The sequence below is a fragment of the Pagrus major genome, chromosome 5 (assembly GCF_040436345.1).
Source record: "Pagrus major chromosome 5, Pma_NU_1.0".
In the NCBI taxonomy this organism is placed as follows: domain Eukaryota; kingdom Metazoa; phylum Chordata; class Actinopteri; order Spariformes; family Sparidae; genus Pagrus; species Pagrus major.
Genome location: NC_133219.1, coordinates 33,291,215 through 33,319,209, shown reverse-complemented (window position 1 = coordinate 33,319,209; position 27,995 = coordinate 33,291,215). Strand labels below are relative to the sequence as shown.

The window sequence follows — 27,995 nt, the reverse complement described above, 5'->3', positions numbered from 1 at the left end:
ATGCCTCATCGAAAAGACTTCTCAACAATTAAGTATCCTCCTCCGACGTCATTGCTCAACGGTTTCAGCCCAAAAAAAGGTGATTACCATAAGTGCTGTTTTTTTCCACAGCGTCTCTAAAACTACAGCATGATTACACAAGTCAATCAAAGAGATAGAGTAGTATTTTCAGTGTTTTTATTATAAGACAAGAGACAGACAAATGGAAGACTGTACAATTCAAGACACTTAAGGCAATTTGTCAAAAAGACAGTTGAAACAGTATCCTGGATGGATCAAAGTCACTGGAGTGATAGGCAACAAGTAATAGTCTCATAAAAAGGGATAACAATGTTCATCACTGTACTGTCTTTTTGTTATTCCTTGGGGTTTGCGGAGACGGGTGGGGGCTCATGTGGGTCCCAGGTGTTAACATATGTATGAATATGTAAAACTGACGGTGGGGTGGTGATGGAGAGAAAGGTTTCAGTATCACTCCTCACTGCTAGTTTCAGCAAGGGCTAACAGCAGAACTTATAAACAAATGCCAAGTGTGTCAAGAGGACAATGGGTGTTTCTCACATGTGAGGATCATGGCCAGTCCCTTGTCAACACACACACTGAAAGACTGACACCACACACTGTACTGTCCCTTTAAGCAAAGTATTACAAAATGTCTTGAGCTTGTTGTGTGAAATGACAGTAAAGATGCGTTCTGATGTCGCAAAAACTTTAAACAGTAAACAGAGTGTAATTTGCACAATGTCAGATGACTTATTGAAAAATCATGTACAGAGGACCTTTGCAACATAAAGCTCTTCTTGCATACCAAGGACCATGTGGGCTTTACGTTCAAATAAAAAAATAGCAAAATAATAAAAACAAAACTATCAAATGTACAAAAAACCTTCACAACATTGTGCATATTTATAAAGTCGTACAATTATTTACACATTTCATTTAAGGCCTTCGTCTTTGACAGCGATGATGACAGAAACGAGACATTTCCTTGAACCCACGTTTCCGTGGACCTGACAAGTTAATGGTGACGGATGTGTGCTAGTTTGCATGGTCACACACCTATACATCTACTTTCAAAACGCATTCAAAACACCAGCGTTAATCTTCATCACTGCTCCATGCATCCTGAAAGGCAGGGTTCACTGAAGCCTGGCCCACAGCACTCTGTAAGGAATAAAGGACATTCAGCTCAATATCAAGTCGTATTCTTTAAATAGATCCATGATAAAAACATACACATATCACACATATGTACATTTCACAACCATGTATGGGGGGAAAAAAAACATGGTGGGAAACCGGCGACTAGTTGTGCCGACTAGTTAAACTGGACACAAACAGAAGCCATTTGTAATTTGATAAGCATTACGAGAATGCAGAAATGGCTAGACACAGCCAAGTAGACGTGAATGAGGTTTCATTATTTAAATTCCTAAGATGAGACATCACCCATCTATCATCTCATGCGCGACATGGTGACAAAATAACCAAATAAAAGTACAGACTTTAATCATTGTGTTTACTGAGATTTTTATTAGAATACAAAATAATGATATAAAACACTTGAAATGAGTTAAAATTGTTCCTAACACATCTGTTTAGTTTATTGTTTCCTACCGTTTTTGCACTGTTCAACTCTTCTTCCACATCTGCGACACGAGGGACAGGAACCCACGCCAGGATGTTACAGTCTTTACCTCCGCTATACAACTCCTACACACAAAGAACAAGGACACACTGGTTCAAACACTTACTTAACATCCAAACAATGACATCAGCACCAGGGGAAATCCCGTATTAACAAGCGTGATGTGGATCAGGAGTAAAATAATTAATCAGCTCAAAAGGGTCCGTGCAATGTAAGTGAACTCATGGGACACATTGCCAGTGCCATGGGAATGATCAGTGTCATTACATCCGATGAGACGGACATGGATAGGACTAGGTGTCCTTTCCTGGAACTCCTTGGAGTGACAAGCAGCCGAACTGCATTCTTGTCTCACACATACAAAGCCTATGTTTGTCACCGGATGTTGAATTGGCTAATACACAGAGCGTGGGTTGGAGATCACTCTACAATCGTTTTGATTACATGAGGTTATTAAAAGAATCGTGAGGATAAATACATAACAAATAAAGAATTTTACAGGTTAAATATATCAGATCTTGAACAGCAGCAGACAACTATTTGTTATGTAAAGGCGTAAACAGTAATGGCATGCGGAACAGAAAATGACATCACTTTCACTCCGCTTGTGTTGTGATCTGAGCCTCTGTTCTTTGTTTGGTAGCCAGGCTGGCCACATGTGCACAAGTGTGCACGTGAGTCCCTCTCCGTCCTCTCCACTTCCATTTTCAACATTGCAGCCTGGTATGAAACTCTCATAGTATAGCTTAAGATACAGTACAGCTACAGTTTTGTAAGCACATACCATTTTCTTTTTTTCCTACCAACTCTATTGAGTGAACAATGCATGCATTTGTTTAGGTCTGAGATGGCTCTAGGGGCAATGAATTTCATATATTTCACCTTTAACAGCTTTGTATTGTCAAGAATGATATGATAAACAAGCATCATAGTTGGATTTAACGATGCATCAGGAGCTGACTGATTGCTGCCAACAGCTTGAATGAAAACAAATACTAGTTTTAGTCAGACATTACTGTGAGGTAAAGATTTGGCCATTTGTGGGATTGGCAGGTTTGTTTCGTAATTACCTTGTTAAAATCTGTGTAATGATATTGGAATCATCAAATGTGGGCATATTGAATCAGCCTTTAAAAAAAGCTCTCGGCTTTGTTTTGTCTTCTGCTACTTAAAACATCAAACGTACTTGTTATTTTTAAAGATATTGACACGTCTCATACATCTTTGAAAAGTGTGTTAGAAAAGGCTGTGTTCCTCTGTTTGTTAGCTGTGAGGAAACTTTGAAAATTTAGGCTGATCTCATCTGTTTGCCAAAGTCAACTCCCTTTATCCTCAGATAGATTTTCGGTATTTTGTCACACATCATCTGCCACTTACATACACAGAGCTATTATTGACTGTACTGTTTTTATTGCTTGTACATTTGTTTTTTATTTGCATGTTTATCTTACATGTTTAACTTGTTATGTCAACACGATCTGCACCTGTGATACTCTAATCTCGTGCTGAACCTCATGTTTGCGGCTGAGTGTACTTTTGTTATGTTGCTGTTTTGCATCACAGGGAGACACTCCTAATAACATCTAAATAATAGCCATTTTCTTTCTGACATCCATCAATCGTCACATGGCAAAAAGCACATGCAAAGGACTATATGCTACAATAATGATGAAACTAAAGTAGCACCTACAGTATATATGACTCTGCTAAAGGAGATGGCATTACATTTAAACCTTCACCATGTGACTCCTGAAAATAACAGAGTCACAGCTGACATTTAGGCTGGGAGCATTCACTTGGGTGACTGTATTTGCATTTATAGTAGCTCAATATAGCTCGGGAAATGTTGACTTGACCGTGTTATCTGTGCAGGGAAGTGGCTCATTTGAGACTGCCATAATGGTTGCAAATGTCTAATGGCTCTTACTGCAGTGACAACACCATGAAGAGATAAATTAAAAAGACGATGGACAGAAAGAAAGTGACCTAAATTCTTTTCAGACCAGCTCGACCTGACTGGCAGAGCAAACAGAAAGATGGATGGAAATACAAACAAAGGCAGCTCTGCAGATAGATGGGTATCTTGGCCAGATGTGGGGGAACAGCCACCACCCTGGGACTTCAGTGCGTCTCACCTGGTAGTCCGTGTGGAACTCGCAGCAGTCGACGTTGTTGTAGTGGCCCCTGAGCATCGTGACCAGCTCTCCCGTGTGGAGGGCATACACAGCGACCGAACTGCCGCATGGCACGAACACAAACTCCGGGCTGCAGCCACGTGACACTGTGAACTGGAGCCTTTTACGACTCTCGTTGCAGACCTTCCCGTAATTTACCTGAGGGACAAACAATGAAGGCACATAAGGTTCAGATGTGTGTGTATATGTCCAGATATGAACCACTTATGACACCAAACAATGTGTGTTGGTTTTATGGATAATTATCAATCTTTTTTTATTTATTTTTAATAACTTTTTGTTACAAGCCAGCCATTAAGTGCATCAAAAAATATCCACTAAACAAACAAAACTTATGCTTATATTTAATGTTCCCCTTTCAAAACACATTGTGTTCTGTGCATTTTCCTTCTCCTTTCCTCCATATAAACATTTGCAAAAGGCAATTTTTAAAATATTTTTAATCTTGTATGTGTATATCCTTGTTCGCACGTTTTCAGCCTTCTTCTACCAGGCTTTTGCTGAGGCGTTGCTGCATTTCCTGACTTGTTACAGCCATTTTGAAATCAGTGGAATATAGAGGTCAAAAGGTCAACGGGATACCTACTTTTTCACCTGAAAAGGACAGCCAAAAACAAAAACACCATTTGAAGGCTTCTAAATCAGAATTGACAGAATGAAACACCTCTCAGGTTATTCGAACCTGTTTAAAGCCTTCTCCAGGACTTGCAGAGACCTCGAAATGAAGACAAACAGGTACAAACAAGCACTTTTCACTTCACACCTTGATGGTGTAGATTTATGAGGCTCAATTCATGTCTACGTTACACCATGAAACCTGTTTAATGGTTTGAATTGGGTAACGTTCTTGTGCAGCAGAAACCCCCACTACTTCATTTATATTCCCACTCCTATCTTCGCCCAGGAGAGAATGTCATCTACCCTTTAAGTCATTCGTTGTCTTGTGCTAGCATGACAATGGAAAAAAGCCCACCGTGGCAACTGCAGTATGAGGCAGCAGAGCAGGAAATTAGAACAGGAGACTGTGAGAGCGGGTACGGCTAATAGCATGGCTTTCTTTGCCATGGCTTTAGGGTAAGCTTATGTTCCTGTGGTGTGGTGTTGTGTAGGGCGTTGGATATACAAATGTTCCATTATTTTATGGAGACCCAATGCTGTAAAGACATCCTGTTGGTCCAGTCTGGACAAAAAAAAACAATTTGAAAGGGTTCAGCGTGAGACTTACTGTCACCTCTTTTCTATTATCATCACCAAAAACCAAATATTCAAAGAGTCTGTCCTGAAGAGTCTGTGAGAGGAGTGATGTAAACGAGGCTGTCAAATTTAGTTAACAGTTGCAGCTTGCTGGCTGGTGCTTGTCATTGTTAACCATTAATTCCTGTTTCACTTGTTAACATACTACTTTCTCCCACTTCAATATTCCTGACACAATCATTATTTTACTAGCTCCATCTGTTTTGCTTGGTTGCGTCCCAAATTGAAAAGTTTTAGACAGTAATATGTTAATATTATGTTAATAATAATTCTCCTGTGCCTCTGAAAACCGACAACGATTGAGGAAAAGTAACCATACTTAACAATTCTGAACCAAATTCAAGACTTTTTTTTTTTTGGTAAAATAACCAAAAAAACAACTCAATTTGCAGACAATTTTGATACTTATCTGAGAAATTTCAATCTCTCTTATGTTTGATGCAGTACTGAGATGGCCTCAGTTACACTGACTGGTGGACGCCGAGAAATAATAAAAATGTCATGCCATGTCGTAAAAATGTCATGTCTAGCAACCAAACACTGGAGGGCTGTGTAAAGATTTATCTTACTCAACTGGGTTGATCGGGTTGGATTCCTGCCCCAGTTAGAACCCGTGCAGCAGCATTTTGTATCAGCTCAGACTTTAAAGCTTTTAGGTAGCCCTGAGGACAAGACACTGTGACCTAATTTGCTAGTAATGAAAGTGAACTTAAGAGTAAGGATGTCATAATCTATAGTGCTTGTTTGTTTCTGGCTTTCTTGAGAGACACAACAGAGACTGGCAGCAACTGCCAAGAATAACTTGTTTCCTCTAAAACACATTAAACCAATATCGATCAATATTTTGGTATTAAAATTAATCAAACTCTTCAGCTATATGTGGCGCTTTGCCTTACATAACTCATGTTTTAGTTTGACAGCCTGCCTGTCGACTGTAAGGTTGTGTTTCTACAGAACATCATATAAGTGTGCACATGTATAAATTGCACTGAAACAGGAGCAAAGATTAAACTTGTGAAACTCCACATGTAATACTGTCTCATATTGCTGATATACAGGGATGTCCAGAACCAGTGCTGAGTGGTACTATCAAATTAAAAACAGGTGTCAAAATGAGCACTGAAATCCAGGAAAGACAGCTGGGCTGAGCCTGCGTTTCAGAGATCAAAACCAGACTGAAGGGTATCACGTAGGACATTTTGGGTATCTAGGAAGTGCCTGGGAAGGGCAAATGAGATGCAGCTGCCACATTTGCAAAATCCAAAGTGTCAATCCAGGTAGGTTATGAGGACAAAGCATTTACACTCTCTCTTTCTCACACATACACACACACATGCACAAACCTTACCAGTGTGTTTTCCCCCGTGGCACTATTCCATAGTCTCATACGGTCATCAGTTCCAGTCGTGAGGAGGTAGAGGCCATCACCAGTAAAGCACAGGCCGTTCGCTCTGCCATTATGAGCTGTGTTCACTGGTTAAACACAGGTAAAAACATGGTAACATCCATTTGTCATTGTTTTCCTCAATTTTCCTCAATTCATCTTTATCAAGAACCAACAGCACATCTTTTATCAAATCACTTCTCATAGTAATCAATAAACAACTTGAAAAACGAAACAGGAAACTGGTTTCCTCTAGACAATGCCCTCCTTTGCTCGTACACAAACAGGACCTCAGGCGAGAAAAACAGATACTGTACATGCAGAATGTTCACCTCTCCTCCAGAGAGCTGTTCGTTATGTTTAATTTTCTTCTTCCAAAATGTTTCATTAGAAGCATCAGTTACTAGAAAGCTTGTTCTTAATTCCTCAGTTTTTTCAGCTTGTAATTAAAGATGTTTTTGGGCTTAAGCGCACCACAGCTCCTGTTGTATGCATGTCTATGCAGCACAAGTGTAGCGAAAATGCTATCGTGTGGGGTTTTAATCGACATCTTGCACAGTGATTGGTAGATTATTATGGTTCTGGAAGGGTAAATATATGACAGGATGATGCACTGCATCACCTTCTGTACTTTTAATCTCTATATAAGGGCAAAATGTATCTACTGAGAGCCCAGCTAACTAAGGATGAATGAGGAAAAACACACAGGATAAGAAAGAGAAGGGGAGAGGTAACAGTACCTGCCTCAGAGGAGGCTTTTGACTTGTCTCCATTATGCTGGTCCAGAGTGAGGAGACTACTGGAAGCCCGACGCACATCCCATACTTTCACTTTGCTGTCTGCACTTAAAAGGAAAAGGAGGGAGTGCATTATTTTACACTCTCCTGGTTAATTTGAATATAATCTTCTAAACCATAGAAAATAAGCACAAGTTCGATCAAGTGCAATATAGAGATAGGGTTGCAACAGATTTTTTACAATATGATTACCATTAGTATTGTTATCTGTTACAATGAACCTTAAAGAAAACAGAAAGGTTTTTTTGGTTAAACAAACAATTATAATTTCGGTAAATATTATGTCCTGACAGACATGAAACTTGATATAAATTCAAAATATAGACATTTTTAATAACACTAATATTTTACGCTATATCGCTGCAACCCTGTATAGAGATTTATAGGCACAATACATGCTGAAACTAATAAACTTGATAGACACGAGTGTTGGAAGCCAGTGTTTGTTTTCAAAAGGTCAGTTTTCTACTGGGAATTTACATGCCGCGCTGTAATAGAATATCTGAGCGCCTCTCAGTGCCAGTTGTTTTCAAAATCACTTACAGTCCACAGAGACAACAGCACACTGATCCCAATTGGTTAATTAGCATGTCTAATGTAGCATAAAACAGGTGGGGACTGTATCTACCATATGCTTTACTGACAGGGCTACCAGAGTGCTGCAGTTAGCATGTGATGTGGTGACATTATCCTTGACTCAGGGTTGCAATGCGGCCAGATGGGCAGGAACTGAGATGACAAGAACTGCTGGGACACAGCATGGTGGGGATTGTCCTGTACCTGGCATTATTCACTGAAGTGGCTCTGAGGGCAAACTAGCTGATGGTTTCAGAGGGTTAATCTCCAGTTAACGGTGCCTACCTGGCAGTGGCTAAGATGTGTTCGTATCTGGGCGACCATCGCACAGCCAGGACCTCTGCTCTGTGACCTGGAGGGGGATAGCTATTATTTATGTGCGTGAGAAAAACACCAGGAAAGTAAGTGTGTGTATTTGTGCGCCAGGCCACTAACCCTGAAGAACATGAATCCGTGAACCAGACTTCAGGTCACACAGCTGGATTTTAGGGTTTTTGGTGCCAACTGAAACCGCAGAGACAAAGAAACAGTTGAGGGAGACTCAAAGCCTGCCATTATTTTTTTGTTTAAAACACTAAAAAGGGGGAATTACAAGGATTCTTAAAAGTTAAAAATGTAATTAAATCTTACAGTTTTATTATTACATTACTACTAATACTGCAAACATTTTACAGATGTTAATAAACATGTGGGTATAATCTGTGACAGCGTGTGTACAAGGGAAAGGTGTTCCACAAGGTGAAAAACAGGTTCTCACAGAAAAGGTGTGGTAAATATGAAAACTCGCTGATACTGTCTTCTGATAAACATGAGCCAACACACCCAGCATGTATACAAAAGGAGAAGGAGGGCAAGGTAGTTGGTGAAATTTAACAGAGCAAAGAAGATGATCTGGATGTCATTAAAATCTAAATAGCCCAAATTATGCAGTATTAATGAGCTACAGGTGCTTTTCAGGAACAGATTCCCTGAAGAGTGTCTTGCTGGTTAAAACAGAAAACTCCAGGGGTGTACGCAACTTGTTTAATGAGCACGTGTAACACCTCTGAGAGTGAAGGAAGCATTAAAAAAAAACACACACTGTGATTGTCCCCAGCTTAGAAATAGGTGTGTCAAAGACGGTGTGTAAGTAACAGGGAGCACCTGTGCGCACATTTATGAGCACATACCCAGCAGGCTCGAGTAACCTGTTGGTCCAGCCTGGTGGCATGGTGACATCCCACCCAGATTCCTATGGTTTTTTTTCTCTACAGAAATCTGACTCTGAACCTGAACCCATTTGAAACCAGCTTCTGGCCCTATTCTGTCCCCTCCAGGTACATGTCACTTTATAACCCGGGGTAAAAACTGGAGTATAAAGGGTACAAAACCGGGGCGGTGTCTGTGGTGTGCTGCCTGGGGAGCACTGCTTGGAGAAACAAACTGAGAAACGGGGTAACTAATGACATTTTTGTCTTATTTTCGGTGCTTTTTAGCACGCAATGAAAGAAATGTTAAGTCCAGCTGGTTTATTCAGAGATCAGCAAAAAACAGCGGCTGCATTTACACACCTGCAATGAGACTGTGCTTCCTTGCGATGGGGGACAGATGGTGGCTGTAGACATTGCCCTCAAACTCAAAGACTTCAGCAGGCTGAAGAAAGCAGGGAGATGGACGGACAAAGAGGGTCAGTACGCTAGATATTTTCTGTATAATTAGTGTTATGTATACTTGTGCATGTAAGCCAAATGAACATTTTAATTCTATGATAAAATATACAAGCATGACCTTAAATGAAGCTGCAGCCTTAAATTTAACTGTAGTATAAATTCAGCAAAGTGCACGGAAGGGGTTCAGAGAATGAATTAGGTAAAAATAAAAAAGTGAGCAGTGAGTGAGGGAGGGGGCAACAGCTCAGAGCTCAGAAGGCAGCTCACCCGAGCAGCGGCGGTTACAATGCAAATTCTTCAGCAAATATAAAAAGCCTCTCTGTGCCCCATCTGTCAGCGAGTGCCAGCACCAGCATGGCCTCAGCCAATGGACACACAACCACACACACACACACACAGAGAAGGCTCTGTTTGCATAGAAGTACCTAATATGTAAATACACTATGTGCACGCCAATGCAAAGCACACAATAATGTGGAAATACACAACCCTGATAAATAATGTAATAGGTATGAGTGAGTGTGTGTGTGTGTGTGTGTGTGTGTGTGTGTGTTTCTGTGGGACAGAGAGTCACAAAGAGTAAAACAAATGAAAGGGCGGCTGGTTCTTTTCTGTCCCCTCCCTGACCTTTTGAGGTAACTGCGGTGCCAGTGTAACTCTAGCACAGCTCAGGGCCTGCCATATGGGACTAGGTGGCATAGAAAGGTAGAAAGCATGAAGCAGAAAATAAGAAAGAGACGGGAAGAGATAGTGAAAAGAGCAAAAAGAGAGAAAGGGCGATGGAGCTATGAGAAAACAAATGTCAGCCAGTCACTTAATAAACTATTCTCCAATATGCACCAAAGTACCTGTTTAGTTGTGACGTGTATAATTCTAGATGTTCCTTCAGCTCTATTATAACTAAGTTTATCCTGGACACTATTATATTGAAAGGGCTTTCTGGTTTTGTCCATCCCAACTGGCATTTTGCACACAGGGGAACTAATTCTACAGGTGTGCCTAATACACGAATAAGTCAAAGTGTATCACATTTAACATGAAGTAACATTGTGCTTTACCTTCAGTGTCTCAGTGTCCCAGACTTTCATGGTCTTGTCAAAGGAACTGGAGACAAACATGCCAGTGTCATAAGGATACCACTGGACTGTCTCCACACTGAATTTGTGCACATGTCGACTTGACCTAAATAAAAAAAAAACAACAAAAAAAACAAAGTCATAAAATGTGACTAGATGTGACACACATTCATAGACACAGATTTTTGCTTAATTTCTTTTGTGATGTGCATCCCTCATTCATGTTCAAAACACAAAAAATACAAGAGTGCACCAGCACATTAAAAATTTATCTGTAGTTTGTGGACAATAAAGCTATATTCAATGCTCTGCTGTTGCCGTGTGCAGCCATAAAGGTGCACGCTGTCATGACAGATGTTTCATAGAGCAACAGCAATATCTAATGATATCAGATTATTTGTTCAGGCTGAGGTCACACTGCCACAAATTAGATCTCCATCAGAGTTGGAGCCATAGTGTACAAAACAAGATTCAATAGGATTGTTTCTGTTCACATCCCCATAACAAAAAAAAAGAAAAACAGACTTAAGTAACTGAGGGAATAAACCTTCTGATTCAGGTCATTTCACTTGTATGTAAAGTATGTGGTCTTAAGGACATGTTCTCTGAAAAAGTTTTTAAGGACATAGTACTGTGAGAACTTGATGCAGTGCTACCCTCCAGTGGACAGAATGAGTAAATGGAGTAAGACTCGCCTGCCGACTGTGCAAACTGCCTTGCAGGTGTACTGTGGTTTCCCACTGAAGTTCTCCAGATCATAGACGACGATTACTCCGTCTGCTCCACCAGACAACATGCTAAACAACAGAGAGGGTTGACATCACAGATTGCACTACTTCCTCCAACATAGCTTCCAATGTCTTTTCCATGTATGAGTGCCAGTAGATCTCTATGAAAACTTGTCACAGAAATATGTGTGGATAGGGTGACAGGAAAACTGTTTCACTGTATATCAGAAATGGTAAATAAGGGCTACGTAAACTTACTATCTGCCCTCTACTGCATCAATGTCAATGGCGTTGACGCCATTTCCGTGGACTCTGTCCACATCTCTGTCAGGGTTCAGCGTCAAACTGAGGACCCTGTGGAGCGGAGAGAGGAATACCGATGCATCAATGGACATTTCATTCATTCATATCAGAACTTTGAAGCCCAAGGAGATTTTCAAAATAAGATAATAGTGAAAACGGTGAGGCAAAGGGAAGAGATGAATAATGCATACTGTACGTGACAAAATGATGAAAACATTTAAACCATTATAAGACTTACTTAATTCAGTTAGCCAATGCATAGCAAATTAATTGTGGACCAATTCTGATGTTTGGATTATCACAAACAGAATTTATTGAGTGAAATTTACAAGTGTTGGCAAGTAAAAGCTTCTCAAATATTTAGACACACCAATTGTTCTCTTTCTTTCTCTTTTTTTTTAATTAAACTGTAGATGGAACAACCTGATAGATCCTTAAATGACTCCATATACTGACATTTTATATTTACGAGCTCTCTGAGTATTTCGTTAATGTATGAACATCTGTCTCACCTTCTCGTTGACTCTGCACGTCTAAGTCGCAGAGGGTCATCCAGACCAGCCTGCCTCGCTGTCAAAAACCCCAACATTGCTTCAATCCTGAAAAAACACCAATCCCAGTTTTTAAGAGCAGGGCTAGTATTTAATCTATGCTACCGTTAGCTAACCTAGCTCAAAGGCTAGCATGTTACCTACATTGACGAAAGTTTTTAATCCATACTGAACTTTTGGGCGTCCAACAAGGCATGGTATCATACCACAAGCTCCGTGATAGCTTAATGTGCTATTTAAATCTTATTAAGGTTCCCTATGTTGATAATTTATTGTTTATTTTACACTTATTTCAACTGGCTTCGCAGCAGTTCAATACAAAGGGCCGCCATGTTGGAACGTCGTATCCCATTCTATTACGACTGCGATGATTGGCTGGTCAAGTATAGCCGTCCAATCACAGAACGGTTTATTGACTCTCCTCCCAACCCACGAACACTTGCATAAACAGCCCAGTGAGAGGGCAGGCAGCTAACAGGGGACACCAAACACAACTCAAAACCTTCGGGTTATCCTGTGAAAATGAGCAGAATCGCCGGGGTTCTACGGCGCACGTTTGGAATAGTGCGCGAACACGTCGGGACGGATCATTTGGGGAATAAATATTACTCTGTCCCAGATCAGAAGACATGGACAGGTAAGTTAAGCCTTGTTGAGCTAAAATTAGCTAGTGTGTTTAAAACCTTGATCCCCGCAGGTGAAGATAATGAAGATGGCTCCGAAAGCAGGGATTAAACTTAATTTAGATTTCGTCTGCCACTGACAGTCCTCTGTTTGTACAGGCCATGGTTGTTTTCTCCAAGACACGCCTACCTTTTATGCCCCAGTGTTTTTGCATAGCTAGCCACGGATACTGTACTCTGGTGGAAAAGAAGCTAGCTTTGTGTTTTATGTTATGTTATCACTCTCTTCTTCAATGTGCTGTTATGACTTTTACCTTTACCCTTTCACCCGTGTAGTGTGAAAAGCTGGCCACTAGATGGAGCAACCACTTCAGTAAGAGCTTTTCCCTCTTTTAGTGTTTTTAACAAGACTTCTCAGCTCACTGCAGGTGGGATCTTACTCATTCTGGGGGGGCAAAGGCGATGGCAGCTCCACTGTCACCGGCCTTCAAAGAGGAAAGAGTCCTCCACTGTTGAAGATGAAATGATGACATGTCTGTGGCGAGGATTTAGAAGGAGGTCACATATCCCTACTGAGACATGGCAGTGCCACAGTATGTAATGCTCAAGCCAAGCAGCAGAAGTGTGTCATCGGGCTAATCCATGGTGCAACGCCAGTGGTGTCCTTCACACCATCCATGACTGTTAGAAAGCCAAGGACACGAACGCTCAGGCTTTACTGTGAGTCCTTCTCCAGTTGTCCTCTCTTAAAGAAGTGTGTCTAGGACGGGGAGATGCTGAGGCCATTATGATGACTCATCTCAGCACGGAGAGTGGAGGTTTGGTGGCTTCCTGGCACAGGAGCCTTACTTCCCAGAAGGAGATATTGACTGTTGCATTGATTAGATGATAACCAAAACAAATTGTGGAAAATTCCTGCGATTTTTGTGTCATACACAGACCTGCACATATGCTTGTTTTGAGGGAAGCATAGTGTGTGTAAGTCCCATCATTCCTACTTTAACTCGTTAGCAGAATCCAGGCTAGAAATCTCACTTTCCTTTCCCCTTAACAACATAAATCATCATCAGCAGGGGTCCTACCCAGACTATAGGCCGCGGGTCAGGGGTCACAGGTCTAAGAGCACGACCTTTGCCTGCTCCAGACATGATACTGCTGGTTAACCAGTCATGGATTCAGGCTTGTTAGTAACAAAGGGGTTATGCTTCATGATATTTGCCGAAGATATTATGCCTTAGAGTCCACTTGAGTTTGATCGAATGATTGATCAGTTAATCAGTGGTTATTTTGATAAGCAATGTATTGATCTGAGTAATTTTTTTCCCTTTAATTTCAGTCTTTTGTGATTGAACTTCTGAATGTTATTTATTTTCTGGTGTCTTTACTCTTCTCTGACAGTTAAATGAGCATTCTTTGGACAAAACCAGAAATTTGAGGATGTAGACATGGGCTTTTGGAAACACTGATTGCAACTATAGACCAATAAATTAATTAATTAATCAAGAAAATAATCCATAATGAAAATAATCGTTGCTTACAGCGCTATGACTCCCATCCCAGAAACCATATTTGTCTAATCTGAGAACTGCACAACACAGCAGTTATCTGGGAATAATCGTGTCCCATCTACATATGCTTTTGTTTGTCTCCCTCTCTTGGTGCCACGTTATATAAAGATTAAATCCTTCTCTGACTTTGCATAGGCTAAATAGAAATCTTACAGTGCATACAGTCAGCGGTCCTTTCCTCAGAGGACAAACCCAAGCTGTTTTGTGTTTTTGTTTTGCTGGAGAGGAACCGACCTCCAGCAGGCCGCGAGCCTGCTTTCTCTATCTGACTGAACTTGACTTTGAGCTTCACCTTTTCTCAGCAGTTTGCAGGGAAAACTTGCGCCCACCTCGTATTTATAATTCATTACAAGGCTGCTCCTCCACCCCTGGCTGTCAGACTATTCAAATGAGACATCACACAAGCCCATTTTCTAGCACGCTACAGGCTACCGTATTCACTGTCCAATCACAGTGACTGACACTGTGCAGAGGCTAGTTGGCCTGTGGAAACACTGGTTCTGAACAAACACACTCATAAAGACCTAACAGGCACATAGACGCACACACACACACACACCCCGACTCATATACAGTCATAATAAACAAATAGAAATAAATGGAACACACATTTGCCTCGCTCTCTTTTCTTCTGCCACTCTACCCGTCCAGCCTTGTGGAAATAAAGCAGATGCATTATTCAGTCCATATGTCTTGCTAAAGCGAGCTCTTTTTGATCTTAAACTGATAGGCCAAGCGTGGGCTCAGGGCCTTAAGGCATGGACCGCAGGGCTTTCCACTGCAGCGCAAGAGTAGTGGTTGAAGTAGGTGAGGAGTCTCTCTCCTCTTCCTCTCGCTCTCTTCCTGCCTACTTCGTGTATTCATTTGTCCATCCCTAGCGTTCGGTCTATCCCTCTCTACCTTTATCCATGCTTTGCTGCTCCCATTTTCTACCTCTCTCAGTCTGTTAACTTTAGAAAACTGGGGCGTAAGCAATTCCGCGTGTGGTCGGCTGTGTACGAGGTACGTTAATGGCTGCTAAGACAGAAAAATAAAAGCGAGCTACTCCTTTTCTTTTTTTTGTGCGTGAATACGTCCTATCTTGTCTCAACAACTGTCCAGATTTCTCCTCAGGTTGACCTCTTTATTTGCCTCCAGTTAGTCCTTCCTTCCCTGGCGCCTCCCCTTCACCACTGCCTCTTGATTTTCCTCCTTTGAAGCTCAGTCCAGTGAAGATTTCTATTCACAACAGAGGAGTTCAGCAGTGTGTGGAGGGCTAGACCCAGCAGAGAGCTTTCTATCCCCCTCTCCTCAGATGCTGCTGCACATCAAAATGAAAAGGCCTGAGTCTGAAGTACACGCCTAGAGAGGGAGAATGTCTGCCTCTGTCTCTGTCTTTAGAAAAGGTCCAGCTAAAAGAGGCCTACTGTGTGCTGCCGCCCCATAGAGAGAACTGCGCTATAGGCTGTGGAGCCCCAGTGATTGTTATCTATGGCAGGGCTACAAGAGAAAGCCACTGGCAATCTGGCCACTGGTCTTTAGAAGGTCTTTGCCTTGGTGTTGGCTCCATAGAGCTCAATAGAGAATCTATATTCTTCTCTCTTTCTGTATGCGTCTGTCCCCGAGGCCCCAGCTCTGCCTCACACTGCATGGGGCGCCGTGTCATGCTGCCCGGATGAAAGCAAAGCATTCTGCGGATGGGCTCATTCGTCTTGGGCAGTGGGCCTGCAGCTTTGACGCCTGCCTTCCCTCCCTTTATTTAGGAAGAGAGGCGCGCTGACATTATCGGCCGCTGCAGGCACATTTGAAAATAATTGCCTGTATGATTGCTATTTTTCTTACCTCTTTGAGGAGGTGTAGCCTTTGTCTTGGAATCAATGGCTGCTCAATACTGGACAGGGGAAAGGCAGTTTCCTTTCATGTCTCAGTGAAAAGGATGTATTTTTAGCGCTATTCATTTAAGCAGTGTGTGCCATGCAGTTTTAATCTATTGGTCCTCTCCACCGTGTGGAGAATGGAAGGGATTCAGAGGTTCTTCAGAGGTGTGCCACACTGTTGCAGAGAAAAGATGCATTGACTTGTCGTCCTATCACTATCCCTCTTCTCTTTGTCTATTATTTATTTGATTCCCCAGCTCTGTTCTATGAAGTGAAAAACTGAAAAGGCCTCAGTTCTGCTATTTCAGGATGGGTGACTCTGGGGACAGAGGGAGGAGGTGTGTGTGTGTGCGTCGTTGTGCCAGTGTGTGCATCTCCGATTGCGTACATGTTTGCGTGGCATCACGTCTACACACTGTGTGTGTGTGTGAGTGCGCACGCACATTTGTATCTTCTTTGTGTTTTTTAAAAAAGAAAAAAAAAAATTCTGCGATTGTGTGTTTTCTCTCCACTTCATGCCCAAACACACTTAACACAACAACAGATGGCTGTGTGTCATCAGAGCGTTGATTCAAGCCGCATATTTCCATGGAAAGAGTCGCAGCGGAGAGAGACGAGGGTCCAAATGGCTGTTTATTCTGCCACAAGTCATCCCCAGGGTGTGATGAAGGAAGGTCTATCCTACAGTAGGACACCAAGTCAGTGTTTACCATGGAACGGTTATGTCCGGAGCCGTTACAGTAAATCATGTTAATTGATCAGCGGCTTTGCTGTGCATGGGGTTTGAATGAAGGTTGTTTAATCATTATAGGGAAACCAAGTGGGTTTAACTCATCTTGCTGTATAGTGTTTGCCAAGTGTGTGTTTGTATGTGTACGCGGTGGAACATCATGGAGTGGCTTAACTACTTCATTAAAAAGGCATTTGAAAAGATAGATGCTGAAAGTGAGAAACAGGCACATTTATTTCTTATGGTGGAACATTACAAATGGGCCTAGCTCCAGTATCAGCAGTTTAAGCGTTTGCAGGTCTATTAAGCGCTGCGTAACCTACAAATTTTACATGAATGTGATTGTTTGTACCACCTCCAAACTGATTTGCAGTTTGGCGAGCATTTGCAGACAGTTAATGATTAATCAAATACTTTTTTTTTTTTTGCCATTTCGCCTGGACGTGATTCACTGTCCAATGCGTTCACGTCTCTCTCTGGTCAGATGGCCAGCGAGATGTTTTGACACCTCGGGGCTCCTTGTCTGTCAGAAACTCAGCCAGAAAGACTGACAGACAGACCGACACACATGCAGACATCTCCTGGAGCCCGCCGCTGCTTATTCAATTCAGAATATTTTAATAAAGCAGACAGGCAGAGAGAGAAATCAGGCTAGGGGTAAGGGAGGAAAGATAAGGCCGAGGGAGACTCATGGAGGGTGGAGAAGAAGGTGGGGTATAGAAAGTGAGTGACAAAGAACAAGGGGGATGCTGACATATGGGGTGAAATTATAGAGTGGGGGAAGAATGGAGAGAGTGAAAGTGAAAGGAGGGTTTCTGACAGAAAGAGGGTGAAATGAGTGGGTGGAACAGGCAGACAGATAGAGGGGGAGAGATAGAAGGTGGAGGTAGGTTAATGGAGAGAGAGAGTGGGGGGGAACTGGAGGTGCATTGGGAGGAAAAGGAAGGGGGTTGGATGAGAGTGATGGAGGTGAATAGAAAGGGGTGGACAGCTCGGTGTATGGACATCACAGGCTGCACGGGCCTCCGAGGAGCCGGGGAGGAAGGAGGGGTGTCCACACACACCGCTCCACAGCCTCACAAAGGACGCCGACTTCCTGGCTCACCACGGTCCTTTTCTATAACCCATCAGGGCAGGGAAGAGACTTCAAGAGGATGGGTGGTCTTAAGTGGAAGGGGGCTAAAGCATCCCTTCCACCCTCAAGTAAGCCCGCACTTGGTTAAAAGCAACACACAGGGGAAATCAGAGTATTCTTTCCAGCATGTTATTACTTTTATATGAATTATTCTCCTCTGTTCTGCCGTGAGTCGCTCAAGCCTCGGCGGGATCGACAGCAACAGGGACAAACAGAATGAGGGCTGAATTTTAAAAAAATGTACAGCAGCAGCAGCAGGCCTACTTTACGCCTGTAAGCTCCTCCTCTCAGCAGGACTGATGCAAAACAACGGCTGGCCTTTTCCCTCTAAACCTCATCCCGCGTCACTAGGCTCAGGGCTAATGGGTAACCATGGTTACAGGCCTCACACATCCCCTCCATGTTTTGTTTTGTTTTTTTTCCAGGGAAAGAGATTGGAGGGAGAGAGAGAAGGAGAGTCAGTATTGGTACCTGGTTGTCCTTGTATCACTGATGCTTATCGGATCACTCCATCTTCATAAAGCTGTCCATTACCATGCACGTGCTGGTCCCCACCGTCCCTCTGCAGCGCACAGCTCAGCTGGAGAGGAATAAACTGGGCTCAAACCAGGCTGATGGCCTTCGCTGTGTTAGGACAGCTTTTTGTTCCAACACAGTGTCAGGCCTTAAAGTCGCTGCTTCACCTCGCACAACCATGAAGCCTGAGACAGCTGCTCTCTCTGCTGTCTATTGAGAGGCAGAACTGGAGAAGGAGGGTTTACGGTGGTATACCGGAAATATGCCCTTGAAATTATATTGCAGGCTGTATCGCAATACACAATATATATACTCTTCAAAAGCACTAACCTAAAGCCCAGGAAGGGACAACACTTAGCCATATCAGGACATCAACACATTATGTAGTCTCATATCATGGTAGCAATATAATATTGATCTATCACCCAGCCCTTGTAAGTGGTTCAATTAGAGCTGCATGATATGGCAAAAAAAAAGAAAGATGTTGTTATTTTGACAGATATTGCGATTATGATATGATCACTATCATTAGTGGGGATGATCATTTTTGCATCATAATTATCATTTTCACTGAAAAGCTATTAAAAATCATACTGATGAGTCATTTGTCGGGGGTTCGAATCAGACAATCTGGAGAACAAGATTTGTAGCCCAGGGCATCTCTGCAGCACTGCCGTGCTTCATTATAAGGCTGTTTTGTCACTCATTTGACCTTTATCAAACAATGGCAGCTTCTTGCTATTTGAACATTGCACTTTGCCGATATTTGTGTGGTTGTAGGTGAAAGACAAGTGAACGCAGTGTTTCTCGGGATAGGTGCCAGTGTTGATGATGAGGAGCACGAGATACAGGTCCGCTAGTTGGGAGTCTGATGCAGAGAGTTCATTCTGTTTTGCTTTATCTGAGTTTTATTGGGCTCTCCATACCCAGATGTTGCCAATCCAAGAGTGTTCCCCTGACATCTTTGCGTCTGTAATCAAAGACAGAGTGCACACCGCTAGAGAGACAGCCCAAGACACCCTGAATGACATTGTGGAGGTGAAAAACCTCTCAGGTCACCCCCCCAGCAGTACTCACCTGGGAGCTGATGTGTGAAGTTGGGGGTTTGTGTGTGTGTGTGTGTGTGTGTGTGTGTGTGTGTGTGTGTGTGTGTGTGTGTGTGTGTGTGTGTGTGTGTGTGTGTGTGTGTGTGTGTGTGTGTGTGTGTGTGTGTGTGTGTGTGTGTGTGTGTTGAAGCAGGTGATGGAGTTTAGCGGGGTGCGTTCAGGGTTCAAAGAGCAGCCCTCTGAGCGCATCACATCTTATTCTAAGGAACGGGAAGGATAGGCGTACCTGCTGTTTGATTGGCTCTCGATCTGGCTGCCACGGCAACCCCTCACCCATCCTGCCTCCCCGTGTCTCCTCCCTTCCTCCCTCTTCCTCTCCCCTCCCCCTCCGGTTCCACAGCTAGGCTCACAGATGAGTCGCGCTCAGACAGGTGAGATGGCTCATGAATATTTATGCGTAGGGATTTCATTCCTCCTGCCGCTGGCCCCTCCCCCTCTCCAACGCCGCGCTGCGTTTGTCCTTCACGGTGAGAGGCAGCGTCCTCGCTCCTGTCCCTCAGGTTAATCTGCCTGCTCTGTAGCCAGTGCGCGCGCGTCTGTGCGTGTGTATGAGTGTGTGTATTTGACTGGTAAGTAGGTTTCCCCTAGTGAGTGATGAGAAGGCAGACCTGTCACAAGGGGGCCTGCTGAGATCGAGAGCTCCTAACACCTTTCATACATCTCTCTCTCTCTCTCTCGCTCTCTCTTTCTCTGTCTCTCGCTCTCTCTCGCTCTCTGTAGGGGAGAAGGAGGTTGCAGCTCTGATAGCTTACACCTATTTTGATGGCTGTCAGTGTCAGAGATTCTAAATTATGGACGATATGAAGCCAGTCAATCATCAGAAAAATGAAATAGTGGCTTTATAATCATCTTCATAATTTTTCAAGTAAAGATACAAAATATTTGCTGGTTTAAAATCCTCTTACTGAGACGATTTATTCACATTCTTCCATTTCATGTAAGGAAGACAACTTTGTGACACTCTACACAGAGATCCTGGTACCATTTTTGCATCTTAGTAATACAATACAGTACACATAAGTGTTTGCCTATTGCTCGTGGCCCAACATTATGTTTCTGTTTTGGTCCATCCAGGGAAAAAGTTTGGGAACGCTTCATATAAATGGTTAGATGTCCTTTGTGTTTTGTTGTTTTTTTGTTCATGCCCATCCTATGTATGCAATTTGTTACATTAATTACATAAAGCTTTTAAACATAACAACATAAAATTTCTTGCTTTTTTCTATTTTACAGCATTATAAAAGAAAACAAAAAAACTTACCTTTTAGGTTTCTTTCAACTGTTGGCCAGTTGAGCAGCTCAGATTAGTTGATTAATCCGTAGAACTTTTTAATAACCATCATTAATACATGGAAAATTTATAGTTGATAAACTTTAGTTACAAGTTATTGCACTGTTTATAAACCATTTATTTAGCAATTGATTACTGTAAAGTTGCAACTGATGTGTATTACTACTTCGACATACTTGATAAATAGTTTTGAGGATTTTCTTCTTTGTTAACAGTGAAAAAAACTATTAACTAAAGTTTAATTGACTAGAAATTTACCATTATGTAATGATGGTTACTATAAAGTTGCCGATGAATCCATCATTCGTTTGAAAGAAACTTAATTTCCAACTATTTTGATAATTGATTGATCCTTTTGGGTCATTTTTCAAGCTAAAATGTAAGAAATTTGATGTTCTAGCTTCCTAAATATGAGGATTTGCTGCTTTGCTTTGTCATTAATGACAGTAAATGAAGAGTCTTTGGGTTTTGGATTTGTGGTTGGACAAAAGAAGCCATTTGAAGATGTCACTTTGGGCTCTGGGAAATTGTGATGATTATTTTTTTAATTGGTCAGACAAAGTAAGCAATTTTAAGACATCGTTTTGAACTCTGCTGATGGACTACATTTTAAATCAATTAAATTGAAAGTAGAATATATTGGTACTTGGTGGGTTGTTTGATTTGAACAATTTGAAAAACTTCTGTAGAATAATTGGCAATGACAGTAATCGTTAGTTGCAGGCGGCCCCTTAAGAAGAGACATCAGTATGCAAATACCGTGCCAGGCCGGTCAATTCTGTTATGCTAGATTACATTAGGAGTGGGGCTATACGCAGTGATTATATTCTTATAAATAAACCCAACGTCCACAAGAAAGTTTGTTGCTTTACATTTTTAATGATGTGTATTTATTCTTTCCTTATTCTTGTATATGCTCCTGTGAGGTAATTAGATTTGTTTTATATTATTTGTGCATTTCCTTTGAACTTTCGTTGCAGAATAGCATATAGCCTCGGCCTGTGTTTTTTTTTTTTTCGCAGTTGTCCCAGATCAGATATTACCTAGAGAGCGAGATACCCCCCAATCAGACTGACAAGCCTCCTCCCAATGTGTATGTGGTGGGAGGATCAGCCGTGTTTCATAAATATATGTACATACTGTATTTGTTATTCAAATCCAAGGATAAAAGCCGTGGTGGAAGGGGTTTAGTCATGCTGCAAAAGCAACAAGACAAGAGGAGAGCCATGTTGGAGTGTGACAGAGAGCAGAGGGGGAGATGCAACCTAGCGGAGAGAGATAGAGACAGAAGAAGTGGGTGCCTCTCTCTATGCTTATTAGTTAGGCATTAGCTGCAGCTAAGCACATTGCTTGTGGGGACTGTGTCGTAATTGTGCCATTTCAGTGTGCTGCCACCCACACCCAATGCAAATATGGATAGGATCTGTTTATAATTAGCATACCTGTTAAATGTATTTGTTAGTATTGCCTGGAGAACACAGCCTTTTGTTTACCGGCAGTTGTTTTTGTTCTGCTATCGTGGGGTTTTTCGAGGAAACTGTTTCTCAGAAGCCGTTTTAAGGCATACATGTAAACAAATGCTGGGGATCATAGAATGTACTTCACACATTGCCGGGCTAGTTTTGCAGATAAGGTGAGAGACTTGCAGTGTTTTGTTTTTTTTCTCGTCAGACCTGGATATAAGAAAAGTAAAGCGGCAGAACTGGAGCCTGTGAGGCCCTATAGTGACAATCTAGTGGGAACCAAAGCAGAACCAAAGCAATACTAGCCTAATTAGCTGACCTGATTACTATATAGGCTGGATAAAGTATGGAAAGGAATCATCCTCATAAGGCATAATTACAGAACAGCATATGCGTGATTTCTTTTTTTTCCCCAAGAAATAGAATAAAACCGAGCATAAATACTTTTATGAAGAAGGCACAAGCAGAGGCTCCTCTCTACCACTTTTGAGTGCCATCATTCATCCATCGCCCTGCCATAGCTATCTGTCATGGCTGAAGTAAACATTAAGGCCATCAGTCTGCGGTGTGCATGGAGGTGCTTGCCTCCATTTGTCCATGTCCAGTCAGCTGCGGAGAAACGGTGATGGAATCCTGACAGATTGTCTGTGTTTTGGAGCGTGTTGTTTTCCTTGCCCATCCATTTCTCTCCTCCTAGCCATGTTTGCCATGCATCATCACTCTCTCTCTCTCTCTCTCGCTCTCTCTCTCCCTCTTTCCCTCTACCTCCTCCTTCCTTGCCTCATCATTTCTCAGAGGGGATGGGAGCGATGGATGGACATCCGGCTACCTGCGAGGAGAAACTATGGAAACACAGCACCTGTTATTAGCGAGCGCTGTATGGAGCTCCGTAGCACCACACAAAGACACAACCGGCTCTTTTTTAATTCACTTGCTCTCTCTTATTCTGTTTCTATCTCCCTCCATTGTCCCCCCCCTCCTCCCCTCCCTCCTCCTCCTCCTCTACCTCCATCTCCATGTCATTGTGTGCCAGCCAAACTTGTCTAATCAGCAGATTCGACCAAAATAATTGGCGGTGGCCTTGCTGCTAGCGAGCGTCGTGCTGTATACAGATAGGGAAAGGAGCACTTAATATTCCGCGCAGCTCGTGCCTCTCCTGTTCTCTGTGATATCTGACCTCTTTTGTCTCCTGCTCGGCTTGATGTTGATTTTGGAGGGCATTGTTAGCCGGAGCGCTGTGATTGGAAGAGGTTGTCAGCGAGGGGGGCTGTGGTTGGTTGGGTTAAAGGGAGGCTGATTTGCATAAAGGCTTAGCCCAGATTTGGAGCCACTCAGCGAGATCTGAGGAGAAGGGCCCGAGGGCCACGAGGTAATCATCCATGGCCTGTCACAGTGCTGTCATCCCTCTGTGTATTTGTGTGTCTGTGCGTCTGTCTGCGTCTGTGCGTCTGTCTGACTGAGAGCATTGTGTCTGCGCCTTCTTTGTGTTTGTTTGTATTCCTTTGCGTTTTTCTATGCATCATTGTTGAGCATCTCCATCTCACTCACACAACCTCTCGCTGTCTGTTTTTTTTTTTTTTTTTCTTCCAGGAAGGGTCGTCCGTGCCAAGCGGATGGTAGAGACAGCCAATCCTACAGAATATGAATATATAGAAGGCAGCATACCGATGGAGTGGGACGGTAAGTCTGGACTGCAGCATCACTGTTACTTTAACTATCACTATCACGGATAAATGACAATGTTAACAAAAGAGCTACCCAGCAGAGTACACAAAGTGCTGCACAAATATAACAAATTCATGGCAGCATCTATCGGGGCCTAGGCTAATCCATTGATTTTCTTTTTTTTTTTTATCATACTGCGAGATGGGGGTTGGGAAAAGCGTATTCATGAGTTATCAAAGACGCCTTCTGCTGGTGTTATACAACCGTACCATAAAATAGTGTTTCAAATTTCTTACAACTGGATACAAACTGTTCCCTCTGTCTCAGACTGGCTTTATCCACCTTAAACCCCTCATCCTGCTTCGCCCCATCCCTCATGCATTTTCATCAGGATGCAAATAAGAAAGGGATAAAAGAGGCCCAGAATCCCTGCGCTAGCTAGAGGAAGAGTTAGAAAATCTCTCCCTCTCGCTCTCTCTTTCTGGCTCCCTTTAACCTGCTCTGCTGTGCAGCCAGCTCAGCCAAAATAGAGCTCCTTAAAGAGCGAGAAAAAAAAAAAAAAAGAAGAAGAGAGATGACAGACAGACACAGTTCTTCTCAGGAGGAGAAAGAAGGACAGAGGTACTGATGGAGAATGACAGAGTGTGTACTTTCAAATCCGAAGATCAGAGCACATCCACACTTCCTCTTCTGAGACACAGCACTCAGTGGCCCTGCTCTGCTTAGACTAAAGCGCTATCAGTGTTTTGACTTCATCGTGTGTTGGATGTGTTACCATGCTGCATGTTTCCCTGTAGTTCGCTGGGTGAAAATGAAACAAAACAAACCCAAAACCCTGGATACATTTTCCCAACCAGCGCGGTTACTCAGTAGGTGCACCGAGCTGCTGTAGTGCCCTGAAACTCAGTGATGCCATACTGAAGCTGCAGCCTTTAAATATGACTGCAGGTTTTGTTAGTGCAGCGTATGTTTGTGTGGGTGTTCTCACTCTCCTCTTTTTTCACCTCCTCTCTCCTACTCCTCCAGCATGGATCCGAGGCAGACGGAAGGAGCCCCCCTCCGTCGAGGTACGTCTACCCCCCCCTCCCCTCCCTCCCTCTCTCACTCTCTCTCCAGCCTCCCTGCTGTGCTGATGGTTGGACTCTGGGGGACTGGTTACAAGGGAGGCAAAGAAGCAAAGATGGAGAAGGAAAGGCTTTGATTTGTTTTTATCTTACAGTTTCGAACTGAATCCAGGAACTTTGGGGGACAGGTGTTAAAATAAACAGCAGCTGAAGTGCATTGATGGCGAGACGGCGAGCAAAGACAGCCTCTGAACAAGGGGCTCACTGACACCATGTCCTAGTTTACTTTCTTTTTTTCCGAGCAAAAGCCTGCATCTCGGCTTTTTTGTGTTTTATTTCTGGCAGTCTCCGAGATGGGAATGGTGAAGGAGTGCAGTTTTTCCCCTCGTGTACCTCTCACTGGGTTTATTGCTCTTTAAATGTGAGAATGCTGGAAATTATTTGGCCGACGAAATGTGGGTCTATAGGAAATCCCTTGGAAGGCCAATAACCAGGCACTCTTTCTATCTCTCTGTCCTCTCTCCCTGCCAGTGGCCAATGCCATCCCCTGCCTCCATTGCCAGAACATTCTCTTCCAATTTTCTGCCTTGCGTCTGCCCAATAGCTGCCATCGACAGCTGGACAGTGTTGATGTGGCCAAGGCTTCACTCCCAGCACATTACCCTACCCCTTGTCACGCTCCCTCTCTTCCCGGTCCAAGCCGACATAAATTGATTGGATTAAATCCTGTCATTAACAGGCTGGAAAAGCAGCTCAGTATGTTTGTCCCCCCCTCCTCAAAGCGGGGCTTTTTGGCCACAGCTCTCCCCTCTCTTTTCCAGTCCTTCAGTTCTGCCAGCACACAACAGCATTATGCCCAGTCCTTCCCTTTTTGGTTTCCCATGCTAGGGGAGAGGCTAACATCACTGGACTCACTAGCTGTGGCTCAAGTGGGTAACTATTCCACTGGTGGACTTCGTTCAGCTTCTAATTGTTTCCATGAGTTGGAATGGTTGTTTATACTGCGAATGCCTCCTGCCATGTTAGTTTAACAACCCGTTCCAAGCACCACATTTTTAACCAGGGTTTATTGGACCAGTATTGGTTACCTGAACACGCTCGTTCTTTTTCTAGTAAATGCCCTTCTTCATACTCGACAGATAAACACATTTGTTCCTGGAAGCTGCCCAGTGCAACTTCATGTCTCCTCTGCTTTTGACTTGTGAGCAGTTGGCTTTTTGTGCTTTGCTCCAAGACAAAACAGAGGCTATTGATTAAAGGGGAGGAATTATTACTGGTTCAGTTTTTGCAGGAAAGTTTGGAGGTTCCAGTAAGTAATCTTGTAGTCGTACTCAATTTTCTCAAATCTTTAGGAAACTGCCACCTCAACATTTCCAACACCTCAGAACCTTGGTAGAAGATGTCTGGCAGCGCAGAGCAAATGACATTAAATTAAGTGAATTCGTCATACTGTTTATACTGTGGTAGGTGTCCCTTAAAGGCCCAATGTGCAGCATTTCGCTGTGAGGTTTTAAATTGCAACCAACTGAACACCTCTCGTCTCACCCTCACCTATAGTGGTCACTGAAAAAACGAAGGTCTCTCTAGCGCCAGTGTTCAGTTTGGCTGCGCTGGGCTGTAGAAACATGGCAGTAAAGTAATGAAAACATTTCTTAGTTTCAGGCTGTAACAAGCAACAGTAGCTAATGCTATTTTAGAAATGGGGGTCTACTTGCTTCCAGCACAATCGAGCTCCACAGAGCCCCTTTAAATAACGTATATCACGGTAGAGGACTCTTCCATGTCACTCACCCCTTAAGCCCAGTATTCATATACGGAGACTACAACATATAATATCAGGGTATCTACAGGAATTCAGTTTCTTGAGGCTGTTCAAGCCTTTTTTGTATACTTTCTGTCAGTGCCAACAAACTTGTAGTAAACACTGCTAGCCACAGTAGGTAGGAAGCTCATTGGCTCATAATAGGGAAGTGTAGATTTTAGCAAAAACGTTAATTGTAAGTTAGTTGGTTGATCCAACCATCAATCTCCTGCCTCTTATCTGGACACAGATCATGTTAATTGATTCATTATGTTACTGTGAATTCTTGTTATATATATATATATATATATATATATATATAGCTTGGAAGTACTGACAAAATGGTGATATGAATGTCGATAAATTCAGATACTTAATGAATAATTCCAGGCCTTCCTACTGGTTTTCCATTTTTCTTTGACTGGTACGACCATTAAAATATAATATCATTCTATGTGGTATTAAAAAGGTCTTCAATTTAATTTTGTGAGCACTGCAGAAGCACTGAATAGAAACGTATGTCCGCCTGTGTATTTTATAGGAGTTGCTGAAGAATGAGTCCTACAGGGAGCAGATCAAACTGAAGGCCAAGGATGTGGAGGAAAGAGACCTGGCCCTACAGACCAAGGAGTACCAGGAAGGCCTGGTGGCCACTCCTGCAAAGACGTTGGCCAAGGGCCACGCATCCAGCACCAGCTTCGGGAAACAGGAGATCAGCGAGGAGCCCTCCAGCTCTGGAGACACGTTCGAGCCTGGCTCCTGGATGCCCAATCCCAAGAAATAGACAGAAACATTCACATACACTCAGACTGCTATACAATGTGATATAATCTTCTAGAAAAGCCCTGCAATAAATACTACCAGTGTGAAACTGATATTCACTTTTAGTTGAAACTTTGAATTTAATGTTAGAAGAACCTTTCAGTTTATGCAATCCAAGTCAACAACTGAGGAAGTATTTGGTTCAAGGCTGTTTTATTGGACAGTATTACATTATACAAGGGTTTCTATTTTTC

At 42.7% G+C, this 27,995-nt stretch overlaps 2 protein-coding genes across 3 annotated transcripts; one reads left to right on the top strand and one right to left on the bottom strand.

The window, feature by feature from the left end:
- Nucleotides 1-160: 160 nt before the first annotated feature.
- Nucleotides 161-12,498, bottom strand: ercc8 (excision repair cross-complementation group 8). Of its 2 annotated transcripts, XM_073466754.1 has the most exons (13): nt 12,306-12,498; nt 12,123-12,209; nt 11,566-11,661; nt 11,275-11,376; nt 10,562-10,685; nt 9,405-9,486; nt 8,290-8,358; nt 8,140-8,206; nt 7,222-7,325; nt 6,446-6,570; nt 3,784-3,981; nt 1,618-1,713; nt 161-1,164 (listed from the first exon to the last, which is right to left on the bottom strand). In XM_073466754.1, coding segments are annotated over exons 1-13 (1,218 nt in total). In that variant the 5' UTR covers nt 12,308-12,498; the 3' UTR covers nt 161-1,098. The 2 variants fall into 2 exon arrangements, with proteins under 2 accessions (XP_073322855.1, XP_073322856.1); XM_073466755.1 differs by having other exon boundaries at nt 12,123-12,498.
- Nucleotides 12,499-12,621: 123 nt separating this feature from the next.
- On the top strand, nt 12,622-27,854 carry ndufaf2 (NADH:ubiquinone oxidoreductase complex assembly factor 2). Its single transcript, XM_073466249.1, has 4 exons — nt 12,622-12,798; nt 24,040-24,129; nt 25,141-25,181; nt 27,521-27,854. Exons 1-4 carry the CDS (start codon nt 12,684-12,686, stop codon nt 27,761-27,763), a joined length of 489 nt encoding a protein of 162 aa, XP_073322350.1. The 5' UTR covers nt 12,622-12,683; the 3' UTR covers nt 27,764-27,854.
- The last annotated feature ends 141 nt before the right edge of the window (nt 27,855-27,995 follow it).

Coding starts and splice junctions, on each gene's coding strand:
- ercc8 (XM_073466754.1), bottom strand. Junction 8,359..9,404: donor GAAGCACAGTCTCATTGCAG/GTGTGTAAATGC, acceptor CTGCGGTTTCAG/TTGGCACCAAAAACCCTAAA. Junction 3,982..6,445: donor CCACGGGGGAAAACACACTG/GTAAGGTTTGTG, acceptor TTTGTCCCTCAG/GTAAATTACGGGAAGGTCTG.
- ndufaf2 (XM_073466249.1), top strand. CDS start 12,684: ATGAGCAGAATCGCCGGGGTTCTACGGCGCACGTTTGGAATAGTGCGC. Junction 12,799..24,039: donor AGATCAGAAGACATGGACAG/GTAAGTTAAGCC, acceptor TTTTTCTTCCAG/GAAGGGTCGTCCGTGCCAAG. Junction 24,130..25,140: donor CATACCGATGGAGTGGGACG/GTAAGTCTGGAC, acceptor CTACTCCTCCAG/CATGGATCCGAGGCAGACGG.